Below are 27,423 nucleotides of genomic sequence, written 5' to 3'. Positions count from 1 at the left end.
ACATGTTTGCCTGTGCAACAATGTAAACATGAGAGTTATACTGAATTTCAAACAGAAAAAAAACAACTTCAGCTTCTTATAAGTAACAGGCTATTTTAATCATCCATTCGTCTACCAGGGAAGGAGCTACAAAGCTTGAGTCATTAGGGAATCTTTTTGAATACGACAATATACTTCATTCAGTTATAATAAGCTAAAAAGACAATGAACAGAAGGAAATGGACTTGCTGACTTAAAAGAAACTGTTAGAGAAGGTAGAAACTGTTTTTTTGACTTTTTCATTTTCTAATATCTAGCACATAGAGAGCTTCCAGGTGAAAAAAAAAACTATATCAATTTACAATATTAGACAATTGTCTCCAGCACAAAGAGGTTAAATGAATTGTATAAAGTCATACAACCAGCAAAGATTAGAGGCCAGTCATCCTGGTTTTGAACCCACACTTTATCCACTGTGGCATGATGATTCTTGTCTTGTACATAGTAGGTGCTCAATAAATGTTCACTGAATGAATTAAATTAAACCTAGTATCTTATTATAAAGGGGGAAGCATGGATCATAATCATAGGACCACAGATTTATGGCTAGAAAGGACACCAGAGGCTGTCAGTTTCAACTTCCTCATTCTACAAATAAAGTAAGACCCAAAGAGGTCTTATAGATCATAAATGTCAGAGAAGGAAAGGAAATTCAACTGAAACCTATGCAAAAGGCATCTAATTCCAAATCAATATATAGTAACATAACAAAAATCCATTGGATGACTCATAACATTTGCTAGTCACATTTTTTAAGGTAGGAAGGTCAAAGGTGAAGAAATGGAATTTCTTGCTAATAATGGAGGTAAAGGGAGGCATGACTGCATGATGGAAAGAATACTGGCTCTTATGTCACTGGACTTGGATTCAAATCTTGCCTCAGCCATAACTACTTTTGTAACCTTGGGTGAATCATTTGCCCCTTCCAGACCAAGTTAACTTTTCTCATTTGTAAAAGAAAGAAATTGGACTGAATGACAACTGATGTTCCCTTTAGCTCAAAAGTCATGATAAAAAAGTAAAAAAATCCACAAATTAAAGTTTTCTTATTATGCTGTACTGTACTTGGAGAGTTTGAGGGAGTTCTAATGAATAGTTCATAGGAGCAGAGAACTAGAAGAAAATGGACATGAGAGGCCACTTGATCAAACTAATTCATTTTAAAGATGAGGACTGCTTACTATCTTAAAGAGGGAGGAGGGGAAGAAGGGAGAGAGATAATTTGGAAATCATTTTCTTTTAATGAATGGTAATTTTTTTACATAAAATTGAGAAAAATAAACTAATATGTTAAAAAAATCTTTTTGTAAAAAATAAAGATGAGGAAAATAAGGCCATGAAGATTCAATGAATTAGCTAAAGCTGAAAAGGTAGAGTGCGAGATGGGATTAGAGTCAGTCCTTTTTCTTCCAGAGCCAATGTTCTTTCCTAAGACATTCAATTGGCAACAATACAAGATGCCTTCAATTAATTTGTTTTAAGAGAAATAAATTAACCTGTTAATTTGCTGTATTTTGAACAATGCATTTCAAAAATGGAAGATATTAACAATTCCACAGAACCATAATTATTTTTAATACAGAGAAAGACATTTGCATCACATAGTATATTCTTTATTAATGAAAGAATTATAAATACAGACACACATATGCTAATTGGTGCTTTTTCATAGATACTATATAATGAATCTTTGTTGTATTGAATTAAATAGTTTTTTAAAAAAAACTCTACCTGAAATACTACTGCATAAAAAATACAGTGTAAAAACATGGAGGTAGTCTCAGAGGAAACCTAGGTGATCCAGTGGATCAGGCACCAGGACTAAAGTCTGAATTCAAATCTGGCCTCAGATTATTCTGGGCAAGTCATTTAACCTCACTCATCCTCACTTTCCTCATCTGTAAAATAGGGATGATAATAGCATTGACCTTCCAAGATTGTTGTGAATATCAAGTGAGATATTTGTAAAATGCTTAGCACAGTGCCAGCTTAAAGGAGACATTAAACGAGAATGATTGTAGTAATGTATAGAAATATGGTATAGGTATAAGGAGCTTCTAGGTAGGTAGTACAGAGAGACAGGCTTAGAGTAAGGAAGAGTCATCTTAGTGGAAACACTCTCAACAACCTCAAACCTAATTATGAACTAAAGGTAGAATAATTAATATAGTTTGATACAAAGGAAGAGGAAAGGAGGGAGGGAGGGAGAGAGACAGAGACAGAGAGACAGAGACAGAGAGAGAGAGAATGAGGGAGAGAGAGAGAAAAGGAGGAAGAGAAGGAGAGAAAACAACTTAATAAGAAAAATTCAATAACTAACATTACCAAATACAGATCTTAAACCATCTCATCTCAGAAATACAATCTGAACTAACTATAAAAGAAGGCTGAAAAGCGATGGTAAGGGCTCTGATCTAGAGAGAATTATAGGAAATTTCCATCAAACTTTTACGGACATAAATAAGGATTGGTCCTATAACTGCAGTGATATAGAGGCCTCCCAGATAAGGAAACTCCCTCTATCAATATAGGTTAGCTATTGGTAGTTTTAGAGAGTTACCTAGAACAGTGGAGTCAAACTTACATACCACAGGGGCTACTAAACTGTACATAGGGATCACTGTGGACCAAATATCAACTTAGAAAATCACATTCATATTATGTATGTTTTATTGCACTTTTATTTATTTTGTTAAATATTTTCCCAGTACATTTTAATCTGGTTCAGGCAACCCCACAGAGTGTTGTGGGCATGTTTAACCCTTTTGGCCTAGAACAGTGAGAAATTAAATGACTTGCCCTGGGTCTAACAACTTGAGTCAACAAATAGCTGAGATGATAGGCACCCACATTTGAAGTCAGGAAGACTTGGGTCTGAATCTTGCCTTGAAATCTTGCTAGCTGTCAATTTATCTCTCTCATCCTCAGTTTCTTCATCTGTAAGAAGATGAAAGTGGTCTCATTGGCCTCTCAGGTCCCTTCCAGTTTTATGTCTATAATCCCATAATTGTGGTGAGTGTTTGTCAGAGATGGGACTCAAACACAAATCTTCTGGGCACTGAGGGTAAGAGTCTAGTGATTTATAAAAACTTAAATTGTTAAAATTTTTAATAGTATGATGAATGATAATACTCTATCACTCTTTTTCTTTACTATATGCTTCCCTGGCTTAGGTATTAATACTATATTTTGCCAGGCCTAGAGGCCTGAGGGCTACCCGAGTCTTATCTTACCTATCGCAGGTCTTCGGCTGGCCAAACCGGATAAACGTATGAGAGAAGAGACTTTCCAGAGTCAAACAAGGGTTAGGCTTTATTCAGGGTCTTGGTTACATGTGCAGGGGGAACTCTTCCTTAGGAGAGAGAGAGAAATCTCCCAAGGAGGCAAAGATCTTACAGTAAGAGAATGAAAGCAGAAGTGGAAGTGGGGAGAGAGGGGAGAGGGAAGAGCGAAGAGAGGAGGAAGAGGGTCCTTCTGTCCTGTAAAGGCCCCTCAGCACTAAGAGCGCCTTCGGGCTTTCCTGACCCTACTTAAGCTCTCCTGCCGCATAGTTTGCACCTGAATACCGTGCCTGTTAGATTACAATAGGTGTGCCCAGATCCGGGCCAGTCTCGAGGGCGGGGATGCTCTCTCCCATCACATTCTCACGGGAAGAGGTGGAAATACACGAGATCTCACTCCTCAATTCCCTGCTGTTTCCTGGGGGGCCTCATGAGAACTCTAAGGTTTAGAAGCTCTCACCTTTACCTGCTCGAGACTGTCCACATGGAACTGAGCTTACACCCCCAACAATATTTGTCTCATGAAAATACTAGTCATAGTACTTCCCTCAATTTTTTAAGAATAATAAGTTGACATCATCTTTCAATATATTATCAAGGAAAACTGCCTTGATACTCTAGAAACAGAGGGTAAAAAAGAAATGGAAAAAAACACACTGATCACCTCCTGAAAGGGATCCCAAAAGGAAAACTCCTAGGAATACTATAGCCACATTCCAGAGTTTCCAGGTCAAGGAGAAAATATTACAAGCATGCAGAAAGAAATAATTCAAGTACTATAGAAATACAATCAGGATAACATAAGACTTAGCAGCTTCTATGCTAAGGCATAGAAGCAAATATGATATTCCAGAGGTCAAAGGAACTAGGATTAAAATCAAGAATTACCTACCCAAAAAAATTGAGTATAATACCTCAGGGGAAAAAAATGATGCTTCAATGAAATACAAGACTTCCAAACATTCTTGTTGATAAGACCAGAGCTGAATAGAAAATTTGACTTTCAGATACAATAATCAAGAGAAGCATGAAAAGGCAAACAGGAAAGAAAAACAATAAGGGATTTATTAAAGTTGAACTGTTTACATTCCTCCATGGAAAGATGATATTTGTACCTCGTGAGACCTTACTCAGTATTAGGGTAGTTGGAGGGAAGATGTGTGTGTTTGTGTGTGTGTGTGTATACACATATATATGTATATATACACATATGTGCATATATACATGTATATATGTGTGTGTATACATATGTACATGCATATGCATATGTGTATGTATTCTTGTGGGAGTATGTGTGTGTGTGTGTGTTATGTATGGAAAGAGAAAAAGACAGACAAAGAGGGCACAGGGTGAGCTGAATATGAAGGGACAATATCTAAAAGAAAATTAAGTGTTGAGAGGAATGTACTGGGACAAAGAGAAAGGGAGAGGTAGAATCATCTCACATAAAAGGCAAGAAAGAGTTTTTTACAATGGAGAGGAAGATGAGGAAGGTAAGAGGGAATAAGTGAGTCTTACTTTCATTGGATTTGGCTTCAGGAGGGAATAACATACAGATTCAACTGTGTAAGGAAGTTTATCTTACCCTATAGGAAAGTAGGGAGGAAGACGATAAGAGAGGGTGGATAATATAAGGGACGGAAGATTGAGAGAAAGGGTAATTGGAAGCATACTCTTCTGTAGAGGGACAGGTCAAAGAAGAGAATAGAATAAATGGAGGGTGGGACAGGATAAATGGAAATACAGTTAGTTTTTCACAGCATGACTGTTATGGAAGTGTTTGGCATGACTACACATCTATAACCTGTATCAAATTGCTTGCCGTCTCAATCAGGGTGTGTGGGAGGGAGAGAATGTGGAACTCCAAGATTTAAAAATGAATGTTAAAAATTGTTTTTACATGCAAGTAGAAAATAAGATATATAGGCAATTGGGGTATACAAATCTATGTTGCCCTTCAGGAAAATGGAAGGGAAGGGATTAATTGGAGGTGACAGAAGGGAGGGGAGATTGAAGGAAAGCATAATCAGAACACACTGTCCTAGAATGGAGCAGGGGGAGAATGGGAAGAAAATTTGAAATTCAAAATTTTGTGGAAGCAAATGCTGAAAACTGAAAATAAATTTAATTCTGAAAAAAACAAAAACAAAGATTTTTTCCCTATAAAATATTGGCTTCATAAAATGATCATAATTTGACCTAGTATTAAAAATGCTTACCCCTAAAAAGTTGTTTTAGGCTCTGAGTGCCATGTGGACAACACTGATGCAGTGTTTCAGAATCATAAATGTGGGAGAAGGGATTTGAAAGTTGGATAATAGCAAGTGTGGAGTAACTCAATAAAAGTCTCGTTCAAACATGGAAAATAAAAAAGAAAAAAGAGTATATGGCAAAAATTTTAGACTAACAAAGGAAAGGATGAAGAATAATAATAGGAATGAAGGTACAATAGCACCTAAAGACCTCAAATTATATAATTAAACAATATTTGTCAGACATAACTGAAATGATTAAACCCGAGCACAGCCTGAACCACATTAAATGTAATTGGGGAATATTTGACATAATAAAAAGAATATAACGCAACTAAATAATGTTAATTTGTGATTTTTTAAGTCAATATATAGTCCACAGAGATTTGAGTTTGATATCACTGTTCTAAAAGTAATGCCAATGATGAACATCGGGGATAGAAAATCTTGTAAGAACTAATGCAAAGTGAATAATAAGAACTAAAAAATAATACACACAATGATTGTAACAACAGAAATAGAAAAATGGAAACAAACCAATCAAAACAGAAAACTGCAAAAAGGAACATCTTTGTCCCTACAGAAGAGATAGGAGAAAACATCTTCCCTTCATTCCTTTGCATGGTAAGAGACATTCATGCAAACATGCAAGCATGTATGCATAAAGCACTGGACTTTTCAGGCATGTTGGCATGTTTGGTTCAACTTTTTTCCTTCTTCCTCTTTTCAAATCATTTATTAAAATAACTGGCTTTCTGGTGGCATTAGGAAGGATATATTCAGGGGTGTATTGATAAATATTTTACAACCAGCTCTCCAGAAAAAAAAAACAAAACTTTTTTTTCCCTGCAAGTCAAATAAAGTTTAATCAACATCTTTAACATTTTCTCCATTACTTTCTTAAGTTGGAAAATCAACAAAACAACAAATGAACCTATAATTAATAATGTGTGCCAATTTCTAAGGCACAATGCTCACACTGAAACTAACCATTAGTGATTTCAGTATACTCCCTGGATAAATTGGGTAATGTAGGTGATCTGAAAAAAAAAAAAGATATCAAGAAAAAATATATATTCAGTAACATTTTAATTTTTAAAAATGTTTTATTTATTTAACAATTTTTTTAAATTTGAGTTCCAAATTCTCTCCCTCCCACCAGTCTCTCCCCACTGACAGAAAAGTAAACAACATATTAATTATACATTTGAAATTATGCAAAACATTTCCATATTTTCTATATGAAAACACTTATGCTTCAAATTGCACTCAGTTCATCAGCTATCTTTCTGGAGGTGGATAGCATTTTCATCATGAGTCCTTTGGAATTATCTTGGATCAGAATTTCTTTATCATGGAAGCTACTACATTTTGTGTGATCCTTACTGTGATGTCACCGAGTCTAAATGGTTTCTTCCAGGTTGTTTGAAAGTATTTTCTCTGTGACAATTTGGCTATAATATTCTTGGAAGTTTTCATTTTGGGAACACATTCAGGAGGTCATTGGTGGATTTTTTCCATTTGTATTTTTTCCTCTGCAGCAAAGAGAGTAGGGCAGTTTTCTTTTGTAATTTCTTCAAATATGGTATCTAGGCTATTTTTTTATCTTGGAATTCAGGTAGTCCAATAATTCTTAAATTGTCCTTCCATGCTCTTTTCCAGGTAAGATAGTTTCCTGATAAGATAACTCATGTTTTCTTCTATTTTTAAATTTGCTTTACTTTGTTTTATTGTTTCTGCATGTATCATGAAGAGATTGAATCAAAATTTCCACTTGCTCAATTTTTATTTTCTTCAGTGACATTTTGTATATCCTTTTCTATTTGGTCAATTCTGTTTTTAAAGAATTAATTTCTTCAGTGACTTTTTGTGCCTCTATTATATCAGGCCAATTTTGTGAGAGTGTGTGTGTTCTATTTTTTATTCTTTAAAAATTTTTAACATTCATTTTTTAAAAATTTGAATTCCAAATTCTCTCCCTCCTTCCCAACCCTTCCCTATACATTGGAAAGGAAGTAATATGATATCAATTCTATGTGTGAAGTCATGCAAAATATAGCTCCATATGAGTCATGTTGGAAAAAAAAGCATGAAAAATAACATGAAAACATATGCCTCAATCTGTACTCAGAGTTCATTAGCTCTCTCTTTCTCTGGAGGTGGATAGTATTTCATTGTGGGTCATTTGGAATTAGCTTCGGTTGTTTTCTTGATTAAAGTAGCTAAGTCTTTCATAGCTCATCCTTACTGCATGGTTTGTCCTTTGTTCTTGAAGAGACTGTGACTCTTACTGTGCACAATGTTCTCCTAAGTCTGCTTACTTCAGCTCAAATAAGCTTTCCAAATTTTTCTGAAACCATCATGGTCATTATTTCTTATAACAAAGTAATACTTCATCATAGTCATATACAAGAACTTGTTCAGCCCTTCTCCAATTGGTGGGCATCCCCTCAATTTCCACTTCTTTGCACTAAAAAAAGAGCTACTCCAAATCCAAAACTCTTCACTGTGTCAGGCTTTTGTGTTACAAGTAAGGCTCAAAGAAGGGAAGATAGGTGGCACAGTGGATAGAGTGCCAAACCTGAAGTCAGAAAGCCTCATCTTCGTGAGTTCAAATCTTGCCTCAGATAATTACCAACTGTACAATGAGACAAGAAAATGGCAAAACACTCTAGTATCTTTGCCAAAAAACCCCCACAGATATGGTCACAATGAGTTGGACATGACTGAAATGACTGAACAAAAGAACTCAAAGGCAATGGCACAGAGTGAACTGTCCTAGTACTGAATGAAGCTGAAGTAAAGATTCAAAGTGGGAAATGACAGTAGAGTTCTACATGGTACTAGTGGTTATTGTCTTTGCTTGATTCAGTCTTGCACAGACATTGATGTGGTATCTGCCTGTTTATTTGAATACCCAGAGTACCCTCAATGGCATGGATGTTGACCTCTTATCCATTCTAGTAACTCAGGATTTATTAAAACTAAACAAACATAGCTTTAAACAAGTATCCCCTGCCATGATAAACTCAGACAATAGTCAGGAAGTTTAGCATATTATATGTATATACATACATACACACACACACACACACACACACATATGCACATATACATATACATATATATGCATATACATATATCTATATAAACACTGGATTTTCAGTGAGGAAATATTCATTCAGTTTTAGTAGACTTGAGTCACAAATATTCTTATCTGTGAAATGGGGATAATAATGCTTGCTATTATTAGCTTGGCTCCTCATCTTGTTTGGCATCCTCTCTATAACAGTATGGTTGTTTTACACAATCCAACAACCAGCTTAAGATTATTTAAGGAAACAGAATTCATAACCTGAATCTGACTTCTTCCAGTTTCAGTGGGTCCAAGAATCCTGGAGACCTTGAATAGTTAATTGAGATAACATGAAGAATTAGAGACTTAGAAACTATTAGAAGTATATAAAAAAAAAAAAACAGGTCATCTATTCCCACTTCCTTCTCATTTCTGTCGCAATCCTGCCACTTTCTACATAATCTTGGGCACATACTTCATGTCTCTGGTCCCATTTGATTCTTGTATTTGAAAGACAAATTTTCTATTCAGCTCTGGTCTTTTCACCAAGAATCCTTAGAAGTCCTCTATTTCATTGAAATTCCATTTTCCCCTAATACTCAGTTTTGCTGGGTAGATAATTCTTTGTTTTAATCCTAGCTCTTTTGACTTCTGGAATATCATATTCCAAGCCCTCTGACCCTTAGTGTGGAATGTGCTAAATACTGTGTTATCCTGACTGTATTTCCAAAATACTTGAATTGTTACTTTTTGGATGCATGTAATATTTTCTCCTTGACCTGGGAACTCTTTCAGGAGGTGATCAGTGGATTCTTTCCCTTTCTATTTCACTTTCTGGTTCTAGAGTATCAGGGCAGTTTTCCTTGATAATTTCTTGAAAGATGATATCTAAGCTGTTTTTATATCATGGTTCTCAAGTAGGCCAATTATTTTTAAATTCTCTCACCTGGATCTATTTTCCAAACAAGTTGTTTTTCTAATGACATATTTCACATTATCATCTATATTTTAAATCATTTTTGGTTTTGTTTTATAATTTCCTGATTTCTCCTGAAGTCATTAACTTCCATCTGCTCCATTCTAATTTTTAAGGAATTATTTTCTTCAGTGAGCTTTTGAACCTCCTTTTCCATTTGGCCAATTCTGCTTTTTAAGGCATTCTTTTCCTCATTGGCTTTTTGGACCTCTTTTGCCATTTTGGTTAGTCTATTTTTAAGTGTTATTTTCTTCAGTATTTTTTTGGGTCTCCTTTAGCAAGCTCTTGACTCGTTTTTCATGAATTTCTTGCAACACTGTCATTTCTCTTCCCTCTTTTTCTTCTATTTCTCTTACTGGATTTTGAAAACTTTTTTTGAACTCTTCTATGGCCTGAGACCAATTCATATTTTTCTTGGAGGCTTTGGATGTAGGAGCCTTGATCTTGTTGTCTTCCTCTGGTTGTATGTCTTGATCTTCCTTCAATTGTATGGTGTGATCTTCCTCATCCTAAGAAAATACCTTTGCACCAAGAAAGTAACCTATAATCTTGTTTTTCCCCTTTTTGATCATTTCCCCAGCGAATTACTTGACTTTTGAGATTTCTGTTAAATGGACAATGAAATGCCCCAATTTTAGGGGTTTTGTGCAGCTACTTTTCAGAGATATTTCTGGGGACCTGTAAATTCTCAGTTCCTCCAAAGCAGTATGATCAAGGAGAGGTTTTTTTTCTCATTGACTGGTCTGCGCTCTAGTCTATGAGCAAACCTAGGTACTATTTTCTTCCTTGGCACTGGGAGTAGGATTCCCTCTCCACAGCCACCACCAGCTCTGCCATGCCAGCACTCTTCCTCACTCCAGGACCACCACCCAGGACTGGGACCAGATCAGTTGCTTGATTCCCCCACTCCAAGAACTCCAGAAGCAGCTGCAGCTGTAGCTGCCGCCACCCTAGGACTGGGACTGGGACTGGACCACATTCCTCTGTCACGCAGGTGAGATAACATTCTCACTGACCTTTGAAGCTATCTTTGCCATTTGTGTGTTGAGAAGCCTGGAAACCAATACAGCTGCCAGTGATTCAGTGCCCTGAGGCCTATTGTAGTCCCATCTGTGCCAACATGGCCCATGTTGGGCTATATTCCACTTTTAGCTTAGACCTTTCTTGTTGACCTTCTAGATTATCTTGGGCTGGAAATCTCACTTTGTTATTTTGTGGCTTCTGCTGCTCTAAAATTTGTTTATAGTCATTTTTATAGGTATTTTGAGGGGTTTGGGGGGAAAGCTTCACAAGTGCTAGCCTTCCTCTAGGTCCTGCAACTCTGACCAAATCCCCTGTTCCCCCTGCAGCTGCAAGTGCTAATGCTCCTCTTTGCCCCTGAACTGCAACCAAGGCCCCTGATACCTTGTGATGCACCACAAGTGCTTCTCTCTACCCAGAACTGAGCCCACTTAACATCAAAATGAAATCATAGTGATATGGGGTGGGGGTGGGGGGTCATATAGAAGACAGTTAGGCAAAGACGTGGTGAATGGTGTGTTGTGAGCCTGAAGAATGAGTCAAGTTTCTGAGATACCAGACTTCCGTCAGATGGGAATTTGCTGACTCTCAACTCTGATACCTCTGTCCGCCCTGATCTTATGTATTATTAAAGATTAGAAAACTTCTTGGCTGATGTTGAACAGAAAGGATGGGCACTTTACCCCCTTTATCTGACAGGCCTTCCTCCTTTTTTCTTTAAAATTGGGGAAAACATTACAGTTTATAACATTATAGGCAAAGTGGGGACAATATGGCTGAAAATTGGGAATGAAAGGCTAACAACAGCTTCTTCTTCCATCCCATTGCTAAGAAATACTCATTGTTTGAGTCTACCTCAAGGACGGTTTAGCAATAGTGAACCAAACTTCCTGGTGTCCACCTGTATCTTTCAAAAATAACAGATTTTCTTAAGTTAATAATAGAGAAATGATTAGTAGAACTGAACTTCTAAACTTAATTCAGAGACAGTGAGTGATTTACAGAAAAGCTAAAATCTCAAAATTTAATTGATAAAAATGAAACATCACAATTATAAAAACATGGTCAGTGATACACAGTAAAATCAATAAGAAAATAAAATTGATTTGATTTTCCCAATTTTCAACACCAATGAAACCACAGAAACACAGAAACAAACAAAAAAAGAGTTTAAAAGAAAGAAAAGAAATGTGTCTATGTGTACACAAATCAGATAATTATTCTTAACTATTTGAATTTACTGGGTATCCAGTAGATAACAAAATTAAAACGTCATTGGAATAATTTGATCTAGACCTGATGAAAAGCATCTCTCTATAAGGCCAGTTTGAATTAAAAACACAACTGAAACCAGTGCAAAAACACCCCAGCTATTGAAAAGATAAAGGTTGAAAGTAACACTCTCAACTTGATGAGATTTATTTCTATGAGAAGGTTCACATTTCAACAAAATGAAAAAGGGATTTCTGGAGGTTGTTAGGAGTGAAGATCAGCTGGTTAGAAAATTATCTTCACTTTCAATAAGCGTAACATGTAGAGGCATGTATGAGCCAAGAGTCATGCTTTTAGATTATATGTCTTGGAGGAATTTGAAGATGATCAAGATGGTGAATTATTCTACCTCACAAAATCACACTCCAAACTTGTCTCTTAGTTGTCAGACTCAAAAATAATAAATATTGCCTGGAGGTGGGAAATGACTCAAAGCATCATGACAATAGTAGATCTACCATTGCAAGTTTTGGGACAAATTTTTGCTAAGAACTAATATTTTTACCCAACAATACCACTTTTAGGGCTGTATTCCAAAGAGATCATACAACTGGGAAAAGGACCCACATGTACAAAAATATTTATAGCAGCTCTTTTTGTTGTGGCCAAGAATTGGCAATTGAGGGGATGCCCATCCATTGTGGAATGATTGAATAAGTAGTGGTATATGAATCCAATGGAATACTATTGTGTTATAGGAAATGATGAGCAGGAAGATTTCAGAAAAATCTGGAAAGATTTATATGAACTTATGCTAAGTAAGGGGAGCAGAACCAGAAGAACATTGTACACAGTTACAGCCACAATGTGCAATGACTAAGTTCCATAGACTTGACTCTTCTCAGCCATGTAATGTTCTAAGACCACTCCCAAAGGCTCAGAATGAAAAACGCTATGTACCTACAAAGAAAGAATTATAGAGCCTGAATGTGCATTGAAGCACATTATTTGTTCCTTTGGTCTGGTTTTGTTTTGTTTCTCCTTTTTCATTCATGCCACGGGTTATAATTCTTCTTTGAAACATGACTAATGTGAAAATGTTTAATAGGAATGTACATGTAGAGGATATATCAGATTGCATGCTATCTTGGGGAGAGGGAGAAAATTTGGAACTCAAAAGCTTATGGAACGGAATGTTGGAAACTAAAAATAAATAAATATATTTTTAAAAGAATTATTTTCCTCCCAACTAACTCAGTGTTTTTGAGCTTTGGGATAGTAGCAATCTAGCCTTTATGGAAGAACTGACATTTTATCTAAACTTCTATGCTCAGTTACAGAACCACAGAATTTTTAGAACTAAGAGAAACTTAAGAGCTCATATGGTACACGTGTGGATGTGTGTGTGTGTGTGAGTGTGTGTTTGTGTTTATATTTCATTCTGCAGGTGAGGCTACTGAGTCTCAGGGAAATTGAGACAAGTAAAATGATCATCACAATTACAGAGTAAAAAAAACCCTCAAGTTTAGAGACAAACTTAAGTTGAGTTTTTTTTAACTGCAGTGAGATATCAATAAGGTAAGATTTCTTTTTAATTCTAGTATAAGGAGGAGTTTATAGTACAAGGAGAAGTATTTGTTTATAGTATAAGGAGAAGCTTATCAGGAAGGGACAAGACTTCACACAGACACACAAGGATGGACCTTGGCCCCCTCTTTGGTTTCCACTTTCCACCTAGAGGGTCTAGCCCTTTTCCGTCCCTATCATTATATCTCAGTTCTCTGAGGATTCTCTCTCTCCCCTACCACTAATAGTATTTATTATTTATATTAGATATCACTATATCAAACTCTTAGTCTCTAAACAACATGAAGTGAAAGCTCCCAAAGAAATCAACACGATTAAGTACATATCTTCCCTGCCTCCTATCTGCTATTGCTTTCACTCAGCTTACTGAAGATGCCCTTGTGTCTCAATACTTTAATTCAATTATGTAGAGCAATCATTGTATTCACCTGTACAATAGTCTATGGAACATTAAGCATAAAAGAGTGACTTGTCTCTGTCTTTCTATCTGAACTTCATTAAATAAAAAATATGGAGAAGAAGAAGAATTACTTTTTGTATAATTCTCTGAAGTTTACAAATCCATTGAAACATACTTTATAAATCAGCAAATCTATCACATGTGTGAGAATGTGGTAGGTAATTAGGCAATCATCCCAACTTCAGAAACATGATGACAAAGAGTTGTTGTTCCAGGGTAGCCCTTGGAGCAAATTACTTCTGTAGCCTTTCTCTCTTAAAACAAACCTCAGTGATCCCATTAACCAGACCAGTTTTTCAGTAGCACAAGACACATAACCATATATTTAGTAGGTTTTTATATTAAAGCATAAAACCAATGGTCTGAGAAAGTGCTCAGGCATGGTCATGGTTTCAATAGCAGTATATCATTATATTCCTTTGGATTCATCAAAACCAGATTTTCTTTTTGATTTAAACAAAAAGCATGACTATTTGATGAAAGTTTTGTTGGTCATGAAACATGAATGGGAAAATGATTTAAGGATGCATCAAGTTTTTAAAGAAAAGTATGTTTTTAGATCATCAGAGCAGACCAGCTTTGAGATTCATCAAAGTCACTTATGTTCAAAGATGAGATTTACTACTAAGTTATGAGAAATCACATGGCCTCGAGCAGCTCATCGAAAGAGGCTCTCACTGATTATGCTACAATTTAGCTAATTAGGTCTTGGCAATTTTTCTTTTTGCAGAAACACCCAGCTAATCTGGGACTTGGGCTCCTAGGTATTTTAACATTTGTGTACACTTCATCATTCCTTTCCAACTAATTCCATCCAACCTTGCTAACACCACAGAGTGCAATGTATTAGGCTAAGAAAGCTATAAACATAATTTTCCAAAGCTATAAAGTCAACGTTTACCCACTACTGAGGGAAGCTAATTGACTTTAAAAGACATAAATAAATGAAGAAAAATATTGAAATAATAGAAAATTGTTTGCAGTACAACTTAATGAGAATCCAACATCTCATGCAAATAAATAGTTATTCCATATCAACATTTAGTCGATAGTAGAAACTTTTAAAGGAAATAAAGGGTTACCTTGGTGTTTTTCAATGGCCGTAATAAAGTATATCCTGCAGTTTGGGTGATAGAATTATAGACCTGGAGCTGGGAAGGATCTCAGGTCACCTAATCCAGCCCTTTCATTCTACAGATGAAGAAACTGAACCCCAGGGAGGCTGACATTTGCATAAGGTCACGGTGGCAATAAGGACCATTTGCAGGATTTAAACAGAAGTCCAATGACGCCAGGGTCAGTTCTCTTTCTGTTTTTGTGGGCAAACCAGTAACTGATTGGCAATAGGGAGACTGCTGATAATTGTACAAGCAAACTTAAACCTGCAAGGTTTTTGTTGAGTAGGATTTCTGATGTCTTTTCTGATATCTCAACTTGTAAGACAAGTGCTTTCACTATTATCCCACACTATGGTTTTCGACTTTTTCCATTCCACTGATTCCTTCCCCATTTAGGCTTCTCTGTCCTTTAAAACAATAATAAACCTCAATAGATGTTACTATCTCTAATAGATATCATGCTATATCTTTTCTCTCTCAGTTAAATTGCTGGAAAAAAGCTATTTACATAAATTTTGTCTTCTGTCTCTTGTTATTTTCTTCTTAAACTTTTGCTGACTGACTTTCTGCTTCATCATACAATTAAATGTACTGTCTGCAAAGTTACAGTAATCTTTCAGTTGCCAAATCTAATGGTCTTTTCCCAATTGTCATCCCCATCAACAGCTCTGTTTGTCTTCCACTCTGTGGAAAAGTACGTGCTCATTCTCCCAACCCTTGATTTTCAGCTTCATTTTGTGCGTTGTTTCTCTCCTCTCCCCCCTTGCCCCGTTAGATTATAAATTCCTTGAGGGCAGAAACAATCATGTTTTTCTTATTTATTTTCCTAGCACTTAGCATGGTGCCTGACATAAAGTTGTTGCTTTTCAGTTGTTTGCAGTTGTCAGTCTCTTCATGACTTCATTTGGGGTTTTCTTGGCAATGATCCTGGAGGGGTTTGCCTTTTCCTTCTCTAGTTCACTTTACAGATGAGGAAACTGAGGCAAACAAGGTGAGGTAACTTGCCCAAGTCACACAGTTAGTAAGTTTCTGAGGCCAGATTTGAACTAAGGATGATGAGTCTTCCTGACTTCAGGCACTCTATCCACTGTGCTATCTAGCTACCATGCCACAAAGTAGGTGCTTAATAAATGTTTATTGAACTAAATTGAAATTTTCTCTCTCTACTTTTCTGCAGTATTTAACACTGTGTACCACCCTCTTCAACTAGATATTTAGCTCATCTCTGAGACTTCATACAATTTTAGCTATTGGCTATCCTCCTACCTACCTGAATCCTTTTTCTCTATCTCTTTTGCTGGATCTTAAGCCATTTTATACCAACTAATTGTAGGTTTACCCTACGACTACTGTGGACCTCTTCTCTTTTTTCTCTATACTCTCTGTGTGATCTTCTCCTCTCCAATGCATTTAACTATCATCACTCTGCAGATGACTCCCAGATGTGTACATCTCAGTCGAGGAGTCTCTCGTCATCTCCACAGTCTATCTCCAACTGTCTACTGGATATTGCAGACTACATGGCCCATAGGCATTTCAAACAAATATATTCCAAGTAGAATTCATTATTTTTTACTCCAAAACCTTCTCCTTTTCTAAACATCCTTATCATATAGCTAAGTAAATCTGACAAGTTAAAAAAAATCCTACTTGTGCTAAAGAAAAGGATTTTATGGTTGGTTATATTAAGAAAACAGTGGAATAATCCTTCAGATACAAATGAAATCACTTTCTAAGCATGCAAATAATAAACCAGTCTTTCCTATTTTTCTATCTCCTGCTTTACCCTTTTCCTTTCTAACCTTAAATATACCAAACTTATTTGCTCACTTTTGGTATATAGGTGTCTATTGTTCTCTAATAATTTCTCCCCTATTGGTTTTGTTTCCTAACCAGATCAGGAATACTGCTCTGTCTTCTACTACATCTAGGAGAATACTTAGTATCTTGGCTTTAAATTTTTTGGATTTCTTTAAATTCCAATAAAGAATAAGTTCCTTGAGGGAAAGGCAACCGTCTGATTTTGGTTTTTGTATGCCTGATATCTAACATATTTTCTGATACATACATAGTATCTGCTTAATAGCACTTGTCGCATTGAACTTAACTGCTCATAAACACAATTTCCGAACAAATGGGCAAGAAAATAGAAGAGCAAATTTTACCTTGACTCTATTTTATGAGATCTTTATGATATTTTATGTTTATTCCAGGGTCATCGCCAATATTTTTTTCATGATGTTTTATGATATTTTCCAGGGTCACTGTCAATATTTTTTTCCTTATCAACTTATTAGTGAGTAGACACATGTTTAATATCCCATATATTTTTCTCAAGAAATGGAAAATTACTATACATTCTATATCATTTTACTTACAATAGGTTATGAGTTTCAACTTACAGGCAAACTGAAGTTTTGCTTCTTTACTGACAACTGTTCCAAGAGAATTTGATGCAAAACATTGATAAGTACCAGTATCTCGATTTCTGTTTGGATTAATCACCACAAGATTTCCTCCATTGAGTTTATAACGATATTCCATACTTAGGTCAATGTCACTTCCATTGAGCTGCCATCTGAAAAATAAATTTCATATTTTTTTTTACTTTTTCTGTTCTCATATTTAAATCAGGAAAGATAAATTTTCATTATCAAGCCAACTTTAATCATGTTATATATTTAAGAATTGGTAGATGCTTCATAAAGTCTGCATTTTTATGAGATACCTGAGTATTTAATCAGAACATGTTCAAAGTGTACCCAAAATGCCAAGTGTCAGTTTGAAATGGCATTTTTTCCAAGTAGATTTTCTTCAGACATGAGCACTTTACCCTGGGGCCATATTAAACATTTAGGATATATGTAAAGAGGCAAAAGGTAAGGGGAATTTGAGGAAAGCAATCTAGATACTCATGTCTAATATTCTGTCATTTACAGAGGAAAATAGTTTTAGGTTTTTCAGGATTTTCCTCTCTCTCAAGATTAATTTATCCAGATCAGCTAAGCATATTTAATAATCAAATAGTTGTTCAACAATCTGTTTCAATTTGTTTGTATAAGTATACCTCTCTAAAGATATTGTCAACTCTTTTAAATCACAAGGAACTATTTTGGAAATAATGCTCTGCCACTGCTAGGAGGAATGACTAGGTAAGTTAGTGAACTTGTTCTGGTGCCCAATTCCTCCAAGGAATGAATCATATGTTTGTTTTGTCTATCTTATTTTGTGGGAGAAGGGAACTTAGAGGGAACATTTTTGTAATGTTAATGGTCCAAGGAACTCAGAGAGGAGTAAACTCCCCATACTGATGCATATCAACAACTACTTTACAACCCAAGCTCCTTAGAAAGTTGCTTGAATGGAGGATTGGAAAATTCAGTTCCTTCTCTCACCCTTCAGCAAAACAAAGCTACCATTACTAAACAGGAGTAATATTTGGCTCATCCTAAGTCAGATGGTATACAGAGTGATGGACTCAGAGTCAAGAAGCCCTAGGGCATTTGGGTGGTACAGCACATAGCAAGCTGGTCTTCCTGCTGGAGAGACCTCAGTTTAAATTTGGCCTTTAACACTTATTAGCCATGTGACCCTGGGCAAATCACAACTTCCCTTAACCTCAGTTTCCTCTTTCCTCATCTGCACAATTAACAACATCTATCTCTTGGGGTTGTTGAAAAGAAAAAGGATTTGCAGAGAACTTTTTCAAAAACCTTAAAATAAAGGTTCTTTATATTATTGTTTTTTATCAAAGGAATCCTAACAAAAGGATCAACCATAAATGTAAAATCATTATGTAATATCTACTATGGAATTTAAAATGTGATCTGAATTTTCTAAAATTGATTTACAAATACTTTCTGGGAATTGTGCAAATGGAGGTCCTTATGTAGTCTGAGAATCCAATAACTCTAATGAAATCTATATTAATTTAAAACTGTTAAGAGAAAAATCATTAATGTAAAATTTCAAACAATACTATGAGACTGGAATGTTTAAAGAGTCATTAACTTAAAAGGCATCCAGTTAAAAAAAAGCATTCTTGCAGTTTTGTTTTGGCTGCTCTGCAAGACTGGCTGTCATTTTTATTTTAAAATGAAAAGAAGAGAAGGAAGACATTCTTATCTATGAAAAGTAAAATAGTTATAGGGGGCAGGGACAGAGACAAGATGGAAGAGAACAGGCAGCAGCCCAACCAAATTCTCCCAACATTCTTCCTCAAACAACTTTAAAATAACTCCTTAAATCAAATTTTGAAGAGCAGAGCCAACAAAAAGTCAGTGTGAGACATTTTTTGTAGCACAAGGCATCTCAGGATACCAATTGGATGGCTAGGGTGGGAGCCAGCCAGGAGAGTAGGGTGGCAGCACCAAGAGTGGGCCTGGGAGGTAGCCATGACAGTGGCAGCAGCAGCTTCAGGAGCTCTCAGCCCAAAGACAGTAAGAAGGTCAACAATTAGTCATAAAGGGATTACAGGGGACCCTTTGCTGGCACAGGGTACAGCTGAGACTGATTGGCACTCTACTGCCCATACATAGTTGCAGGTCAGAGAGGACCATTTGTGGTTGCTCACAAGGGAGCAAAGGGAAGGACTACAATTCCAAGGCAGAGAGGAGAACTAGTGCTTATGGTTGCAGGAAATCAGAAGTCCTGATTTTAGTCCCAGGGTCAAGGGGAACACTAACACTTGTGGCTACAGGTGAGAAAGGGCCCTTTCTAGGTAAAGCCCAGAGCACAGATCAGAAATGTAGTAATGACACCTCTCATTAGATCACACTACCATGAAACCACAGAAAACATTCAGACCCCCAGAACTAGCTCTGAAAAGAGGCAGCAAAAAAAAAAAAAAAGTCTGAAGCATGAAACAGTGCCTCCCCATCCACAGGTAAGCAAAGCACAATTTTAACATAAAGTTCAAAGTCAAGAAATAGGCTTGGAAAAAAAAAAATATGAGCATACAACAAAAGATGAACTTGAACGTAAAAAACTACTATGATGCCTGGGAAGAACAAAATGTAAACTCGTCAGAAGACAGCAATGTAAAAACAGCTACAAATTCTCAAAGAAAAATACAAATTGGACCAAAGCCCAAAAAGAATTCTTAAAAAAGTTAAAGAAAAAGATAAGACTGGTAGAGGAAAAATTGGGAAAAGAAAAAAGAGGGATAGAAGAAAGTTATGAAAAGAGAACAGCTTGGTTAAAAAAAGGCACACACATTCAAAACAATGAAGAAATCAACACCTTAAAAAAAACAAAGTTGGCCTCAAGGTAAAATAAGCACAAAAATTCACTAAAGAAAGAACTGCTCGAAAAGCAGAATAGGGCACATGGAAAAAGAAGTACAAAATTCACTAAAGAACAGAATTTCTTAAAAATTATAACTAGGTAAATAGAAGCTAATTACTCCTTAAGACATGAAGAAATGGTCAAACAAATTCAAAAGAGTGCAACACTAGGAGAAAACGTGGAATATCTCATCAGAAGAAAAAAAAACAACTTATCTGGAAAACAGATCAAAGAGATATGTAATTTAAAACTTAAATGACTACCGGAAAGCCATTATAAAGAGAAAGAGACAGAAAGTGTGTAAATATCATATTTCCAGAAATTATCAAGGAAAATTGTTTCGATATATTTTATCCATAGGCTAAAATAGAAATTAAAAGAAGCCATGAATTATCTCCTGAAAGAGATTCCAAAAGGAAATCTCCCAGGAATATTACAGCAAAATTGCAGAGCTCCCATGTTAAGGAGAAAATATTGTAACCAGAAAGTAACAATTCAAATATTGTGGATCCACAATCAGAATTATACAAGATGCAGCAACTTCTACAGTAAAGGAGGAGAGCACTTGGAATATGATATTACACATGGTAAAGGAGCTAGAATTACAACCAAGAATCATCTACCCAGCAAAACTGAATTTAATCTTTCCCAGAGAAAAATGGATATTTAATGACTTTCAAGTATTCCTAATTAAAAGATCAGAGCTGAATAGAAAATCTGACATTAAAACGTATGACTCAAGAGAAGCATAAAATGGTAAACATGAAAGCAATCATAAGGGATTCAATAAAGTTAAACTATTTACATTCCTACACTGAAAGATAACTCCTAAGAACTTTGTAATTCTTAGGGCAGTTAGAAGTCTACATCAACAGAGGGCAAATGTCAGTCAATGATGTTGCAATGATCTCCATAATAATAGTAGTGAATGCGTGAAAAAAAGAGGGATACACTGGGAGAAGGAGAGATAGAATGGGGAAAATTTTCTCACATAAAAGGTGCATGGAAAGAAGAGCTGTTATAATGGTGGGAGAAATGAGTGACAGTGGTTGGTAATGTTTGAAACTCATTGGAGTTGATTCAAAGAAAGAAGAAATAAAAACTATCAATATTCATATGAAAAATGCTTTAAATCACTATTGAGTAGAGAAATGCAAATTAAAGGAACTCTGAGGCATCAACCTCATACCTATCAGAAATGACAAATGCTAAAGGGGTCGAATCCAATAGGTAAACTAATATACTGTTGATGGAGATGTGAATTTTTCCCACCATTCTATGTCCAAAGTACTGTAAAACTGTGTATACGTTCTGAACCTATATCTGTATCCCAAAGAGATCAAAGACAAAGGAAAAGTATCTATAGATACAAAATCTTTATAAGAACTCATACTGTGGTGACAAAGAATTGGAAACTGAGGGGATGCTCATCAACTGGGAAAGTTGTGTTTTACGATTGTGGAGTATTATTTTGCTATAAGAAATGACAAGGGGGATGCTTTCAGAAAACACATGGCAAGGTGTATAAGAACTAATGCATAGTAAAATAAGAACTAGGAAATCATTGCACAAATAACAGCAATGTTGAAATAAAAACTAACTGTGAAAAACTTGACTACTCTGATCAATACAATGATCCAAGACAATTCCAAAATTCTCATGATGAAAAAAATGCTATCTACTTCCAGAGTGAGAACTGATAAATGGAGTACAAATTGAATTATAATTTTGTCACTTAATTTTTTTGTGCTTTTTCAAGATATGGTTAATATGGAAGTGTTTTGCATGACTTCACATATGTAATTGACATCATTTTGTTTCCCTTCTCAATGAGTGGGTGAAGGATTGAAGTATAGAAAATATGGAACTCAAAACTGGACAAGAAAAACATGTCAAAATAAATAAATAACTTAAAAGAGATAGCTATCTAGGCATATAATCTTCCCCTAGATCTTATAGTCCAAATGAAATATTTTCCTTGATGGTAAGGACCAGGATGAAATACGTGAAATACAAAAGGAGAGAGAAACATGGCCCACACTACTCCTTTGGCACCTCAGTGCTTCCATTGACCTAGGCCTTTAATTATACAGACTCTGTTAAGGTACAGATAACAACCCACTCATGATTTCTCATCCTGTGGAACTCTAGTATTTGTTCTTCCATAAATCTTTCAAATAAATTTTACCTCTAGGTCACCTGACATTACAAGAGCACAATAAACCATGCAGGCCATTCACTTTTTACTTCTTGTTATTCCTGCCTTATAATCTGATACAATCCTGTTAGACTAGGTCTCTTCGCTGAGACTTGGAAAAGGGGGAACAAGCGAAAGAATTAACTGGAATGATTGAATTCATACAGCAAAGGAATTCCACCAATTCTCTTGTTTTGCCTATCTGAACCAGCCATAACTAGTGTGTTCAAAGGTCTTTGCTATGTTTGTAAACATCTCCAGCTTCCTTTGTACTTCTGAGTATGAAACCTTTGACAAACAAGGCCACTAAAATCTAAGAAGAGAAGGTCGGACTGCCCAGGATTATACAGGAAATGATGTTTTTATTACTACTTCATTTCTTATTGAGAAAGAACTATAACCCTCATTGGCAGTAAGACAATTAATGTACATATAACACATTACATATATATATATATCCATCCATATTTGCAAACAAATAAGGACTAAACTCATGCTTTTACCTAGTTTGGTGGAGGAACCCATGCCCTTTCTAGTTCCACATATGCCTTTTGGTTGATATTTTGATATTTACTCATATTATTGCCTATTTATAGTCACAATTGACTAGTCCTATTACAATTTCTTACTATTGCCTTTGGGTGACCTGCAATTTTGACACTGTGGAGATTGTAGTATTCTGGAGATCATGAGCCCTGGAGTCAGGAGGACCTGAGCTCAAATCCATCTTCAGACACTTGGAACTTGCTAGATGTGTGACCCCAGGCAAATCCCTTAACCCTGATTGCCTTGAAAGAAAGAGACACAGAGACAGAGACAGAGAAACACAGAGACAGAGACTCATGACACCACACAGAATCATTAGAAAAATGTTGGTGTTAAAAAGATTGAGTTTTGTTTCAGGATCTTTATCTTAGGAAAATATAAAATTTAAAAAACAGAGAGATGATTCAAAACTATAGCCTTCCCCACATTTGTTTGTGAGGGGAAAAACAGAAAATGAATGCCAATTTTAGTTTAAAAAACAAAAACAAAACAAGCCTCACCACTGTCCTAAGGACATTTCTACACCAAGGGTCCTTAATAAGTCAACATAGCATTGGAGCAGCTTCTGAAGTATGTGGCAATAGCATTTACTGTTGGGGGTTACTCCTTCTTTTTCTGACTTCTATAAATCTGCTCTATACTTCTCAACCAGTACAAACAACACCAGATTGTTCCTCCCACCTCCCAATCCCATCAGTTTATTTTGAGCCCTAGGGAGGTAGGGAAAAGGAATTGAGAGGCAAGAGAAGATAAAGTAGGAGGCATTGTAGGAAGGATGGAAGGCAGAGAAGATAGTTCTATTCAACATCTAGATGGGACAGACCATGTTGCTTATGTCAAGTCCTAGCATGGGCGATCTGACCTATGAAATTAGGAACTTGGGAGCCATGTTGATTGATGTGCTTGATTATGTGCCTGTCCCAAGGAAAGAAGCTGCTGGACAGACTACATGCTGCATTCTGGCTCTTAATGGAAAAAACCAAGAGTTACATCACCAGTGGGTAGAATTAATGTTTTCAGACTACAAAGAGTTCTTTTGGTTAGTAAAGCAACTACACATTTAAATAAACAGAAAATTAATTCTAATGAGTAAAGGCCTAGTCAATTTTGCCCATTACTGAGTGCCTTCATGAGAAGGCCTCAAGTACACTTGAGAGTGATCTATAACGTGTCTTTCATTCTATATGCAAAGGGAATGTGCTATCAGGACTTTGGCTCCTGATTGAGAATGTTTATGGCTTGAATAAGCATATTTGATGGTCTCATTTCAAAATGGCATTTTTGTATTAAACTGATTGATAATAAAAGTACAGTGACTACCAAGAAAATTGTAAACATCCCATAAAAACATTTGAAAAACATTTCCTCTTGTCTATTTAATAGCCAGAATGATTTAGGAGAATATAAAATATAAGGGAGGCTACTTTATTTCAGTAAACAGCTAATATCTAAATGTTCTTATCCCAAAGTCTTGACTAAAGAACTCAAATGGAAAAGATTTGTTAAGGGAGATCATCTCTGGCTATTCCTCACAAGCAGTAACTGTCCTTAATCTATGAAGGCAATACTTAAAATATTTTAGGCTCATATTCCTAGGGAAAGACACAATCATTTTTCCCCTTTAATATACATTTCTGTTACATCAAAAATAGTGGAATATAGTGGGCTTAAAAACTGAATACTGACTAAGAATAATATTTTCCTCATGATATCTGGCTCACTCCGATTTTCTGTTTCTCACTAAGCAAATAAAACTATTGTTCTTCTTCATGACATATATAAATAAGAATGTTAACAAACAGATTAATCTGTTTCTCCATATCTTATTAAACACAGAGTCATAGGAAAGTCAAAGTTGAGTTGAAATTTAAAAAGTTTGCATTTTCATGGAATCTTAGATACTGTGATGGAATTGACATAAACTATATCAAAGTTCCAATCCTTCCTGGGTGAAAGTAGGCAATGATTATTTCTATGAGTAACAGAAATCAGAGGATCAAAGAATTTCAGAGTTAGAGAGGACCTCTGAAGCCATCTAGGCAAGCTTATGCCTGAATAAGAAGCCATGCTATAAGATGGATCATAAATGATTCTGGTGGAAAATACACAAATCTGTGAATTGTTAGTTTTCCCTTTTTAAAAATTTAATTTTCATCTACAGTGCTTCCAATACCACACCCTAGCAATGTTCCTAAAAACACCATCATAAGTAAAAAGTAAAGTCTTGTCACTTTCAAGGCAGTATTTTTGGGAGTGGAACCAAGATTGCAGAGAAGAGGCAGGGAATCACCTGAACACTTATGAAGTCCCCTTCAAACAACTTTAAATAACACCTCAAGATGAATTCTAGAATGACATAAACCACAAAAAAAATGAGGTGAAACTATTTTCACACCCAACACAACTTGGAAGATGGACAGGAAAGGTCTATTCCACTGTGATGGGAGTGGTGCACAGTCCAGAGCAAGTTAAGCCTTAGTAAACCAGCAGCAGGCCTTGGGGGCAACTGAAGTGGCATCAGTGAATTCTGGAATTCTCAATGCACAGAGGGTAAGGGGATCAGACAACTGGGCAGAAGGAGATTACAGGGCTCCTTTTGCTACCAGTGAGTACAGAACTCTGTCCTCTGCCTATAAGCAGATTTAGGTGGCAGGCCCAAGGGGAGGAGGAGCATTAGCACAGGAGAACTTGCAGCACAGCTACAAGGAACCTTGGTCATAATTTCAGGGTGAAAAATCGTACTTGTGTTTACTCACAGACAAGAGCATAGGCCAGGAGAGTAGTAGATACATCTCTTCTACATCAGAGCACCTTGGGAGAACTGAAAACTTATAGACCTCCAGAACTAGCTCTGAAAACTGATGCACAAAAAAACCTGAAGCATGGGACAGTGTGTCCTTCATCTTGGGAGAAGAGCTCAACTTTAACATAAAGCTAGAAGTCAAGCAATAGGCTGGGAAATGAGAAAAATAAAACAAAAATGACCTGACCATAAAAAAAAAATTACTATGGTGACAGGGAAGAGCAAAACAAACTCAGAAAAAGATAACAGTCAAAACAGCTATATCCAAAGTCTCAAAGAAAAATATGAATTGATCTCAGACCCCAAAAGAATTTTTGGAAGAGCTTGAAAAGGATTTTGAAAGTCAAAGGAAAGAGGAAGAAGGAAAAATGAGAAAAGAAATGAGAGTGATGCAAGAAAATCATGGAGAAAAAAAGAATTAACATGTGGGTAAAGGAGGCACACAAAAGTACTAAAGAAAACAACCTAAAAACCAAAATAGGCCAAATGGTAAAAACATATAAAAACTCACTGAAGAGAAGAACTCCTTAAAATGCAGAACTGGCTACATGGGAAAAAACGTACAAAAACTCACTGAAGAATATAATTCTTTAAAAATTAGACTTGGGCAAGTAGAAGTTAATGACTATGAGACAAAAACAACCCACCATGAAAAAAATTGGATAAAATAGAAGAAAATTGTGAACTATCTCAATGGAAAAACAACTGACTTGGAAAACAGAGGAGAAATAACTTTAAAATTATTGGAGTACCTAAAAGCCAAGATCAAAAAGAGCCTAGACATTATCTTTCAAGGAATTATCAAGGAATACTGGTTTAATATACGTGAACTGGGGATAAAATAGAATTGGAAGGAATCTATTGATTCACCACCTCTAAGAAATCTCAAAAGGAAAACTCTTAGGAATATTATAGCAAAATTCTTAAATTCCAAGGTCAAGGAGAAAATACTGAGGTACCATCCCACATCTGTCAGACTGACTAATGTGACAGAAAAGGAAAATGACAAATATTGGAGGTGATGAGGGAAATAGAAACTAATGCTCTGTTGGTGGAGTTGTGAGCTAGTGCAACCATTTTATAGAGGAATTTAGAATTATGCTCAAAGGTATATGAAACCATGCATATCATTTGACTCAGTAATAGCACTACTAAATCTGTATCCCAAAGAGGTAAATAGATACATAAATAAATGAATGAATAAAGAAAAGGAAAAAGGACCTCTACGTACAAAAATATTCATAGTAGCTCTTTTTGTGCTGGCAAAGAATTGGAAATTTTGGGGACACCTATGAATTGAAGAATGGTTGAAGAAATTGTGGCATATGATTTTAATAAAATAATGTACTAAAAGAAATGTCAGAGGATGATCTCAGAAAAACCTGAAAAGACTTATGTGAACCAGGAGAACATTGTATATTGTAACAGCAGTATTGTAAGGGTGATCAACTGAATGGCTTAGCTTTTCTCAGTAATGCAATGATCCAAGACAATTCTGAAGAACTTATGATGAAAAATATTACCCACTTCCAGAGAAAGAACTGATGGAGTCTGAATGCAGATTGAAGCA

At 35.8% G+C, this 27,423-nt stretch overlaps 1 protein-coding gene across 3 annotated transcripts in view; it reads right to left on the bottom strand.

Annotated features, from left to right (window-relative positions):
• Window positions 1-27,423, bottom strand: part of CNTN3 (contactin 3) — a 429,998-nt gene that overhangs the window by 227,574 nt on the left and 175,001 nt on the right. For all 3 annotated transcript variants that reach the window (XM_072598650.1, XM_072598651.1, XM_072598652.1), the window contains exon 4: window positions 17,424-17,599. In XM_072598650.1, coding sequence (XP_072454751.1) covers window positions 17,424-17,599 — 176 coding nt within the window. The remainder of the gene's footprint in view (window positions 1-17,423; window positions 17,600-27,423) is intronic.

The sequence above is a fragment of the Notamacropus eugenii genome, chromosome 3 (assembly GCF_028372415.1).
Source record: "Notamacropus eugenii isolate mMacEug1 chromosome 3, mMacEug1.pri_v2, whole genome shotgun sequence".
Taxonomy (NCBI): Eukaryota; Metazoa; Chordata; class Mammalia; order Diprotodontia; family Macropodidae; genus Notamacropus; species Notamacropus eugenii.
The sequence above is the reverse complement of the archived record's forward strand: the minus strand, read 5'-3'. Positions and strand labels throughout refer to the sequence as shown.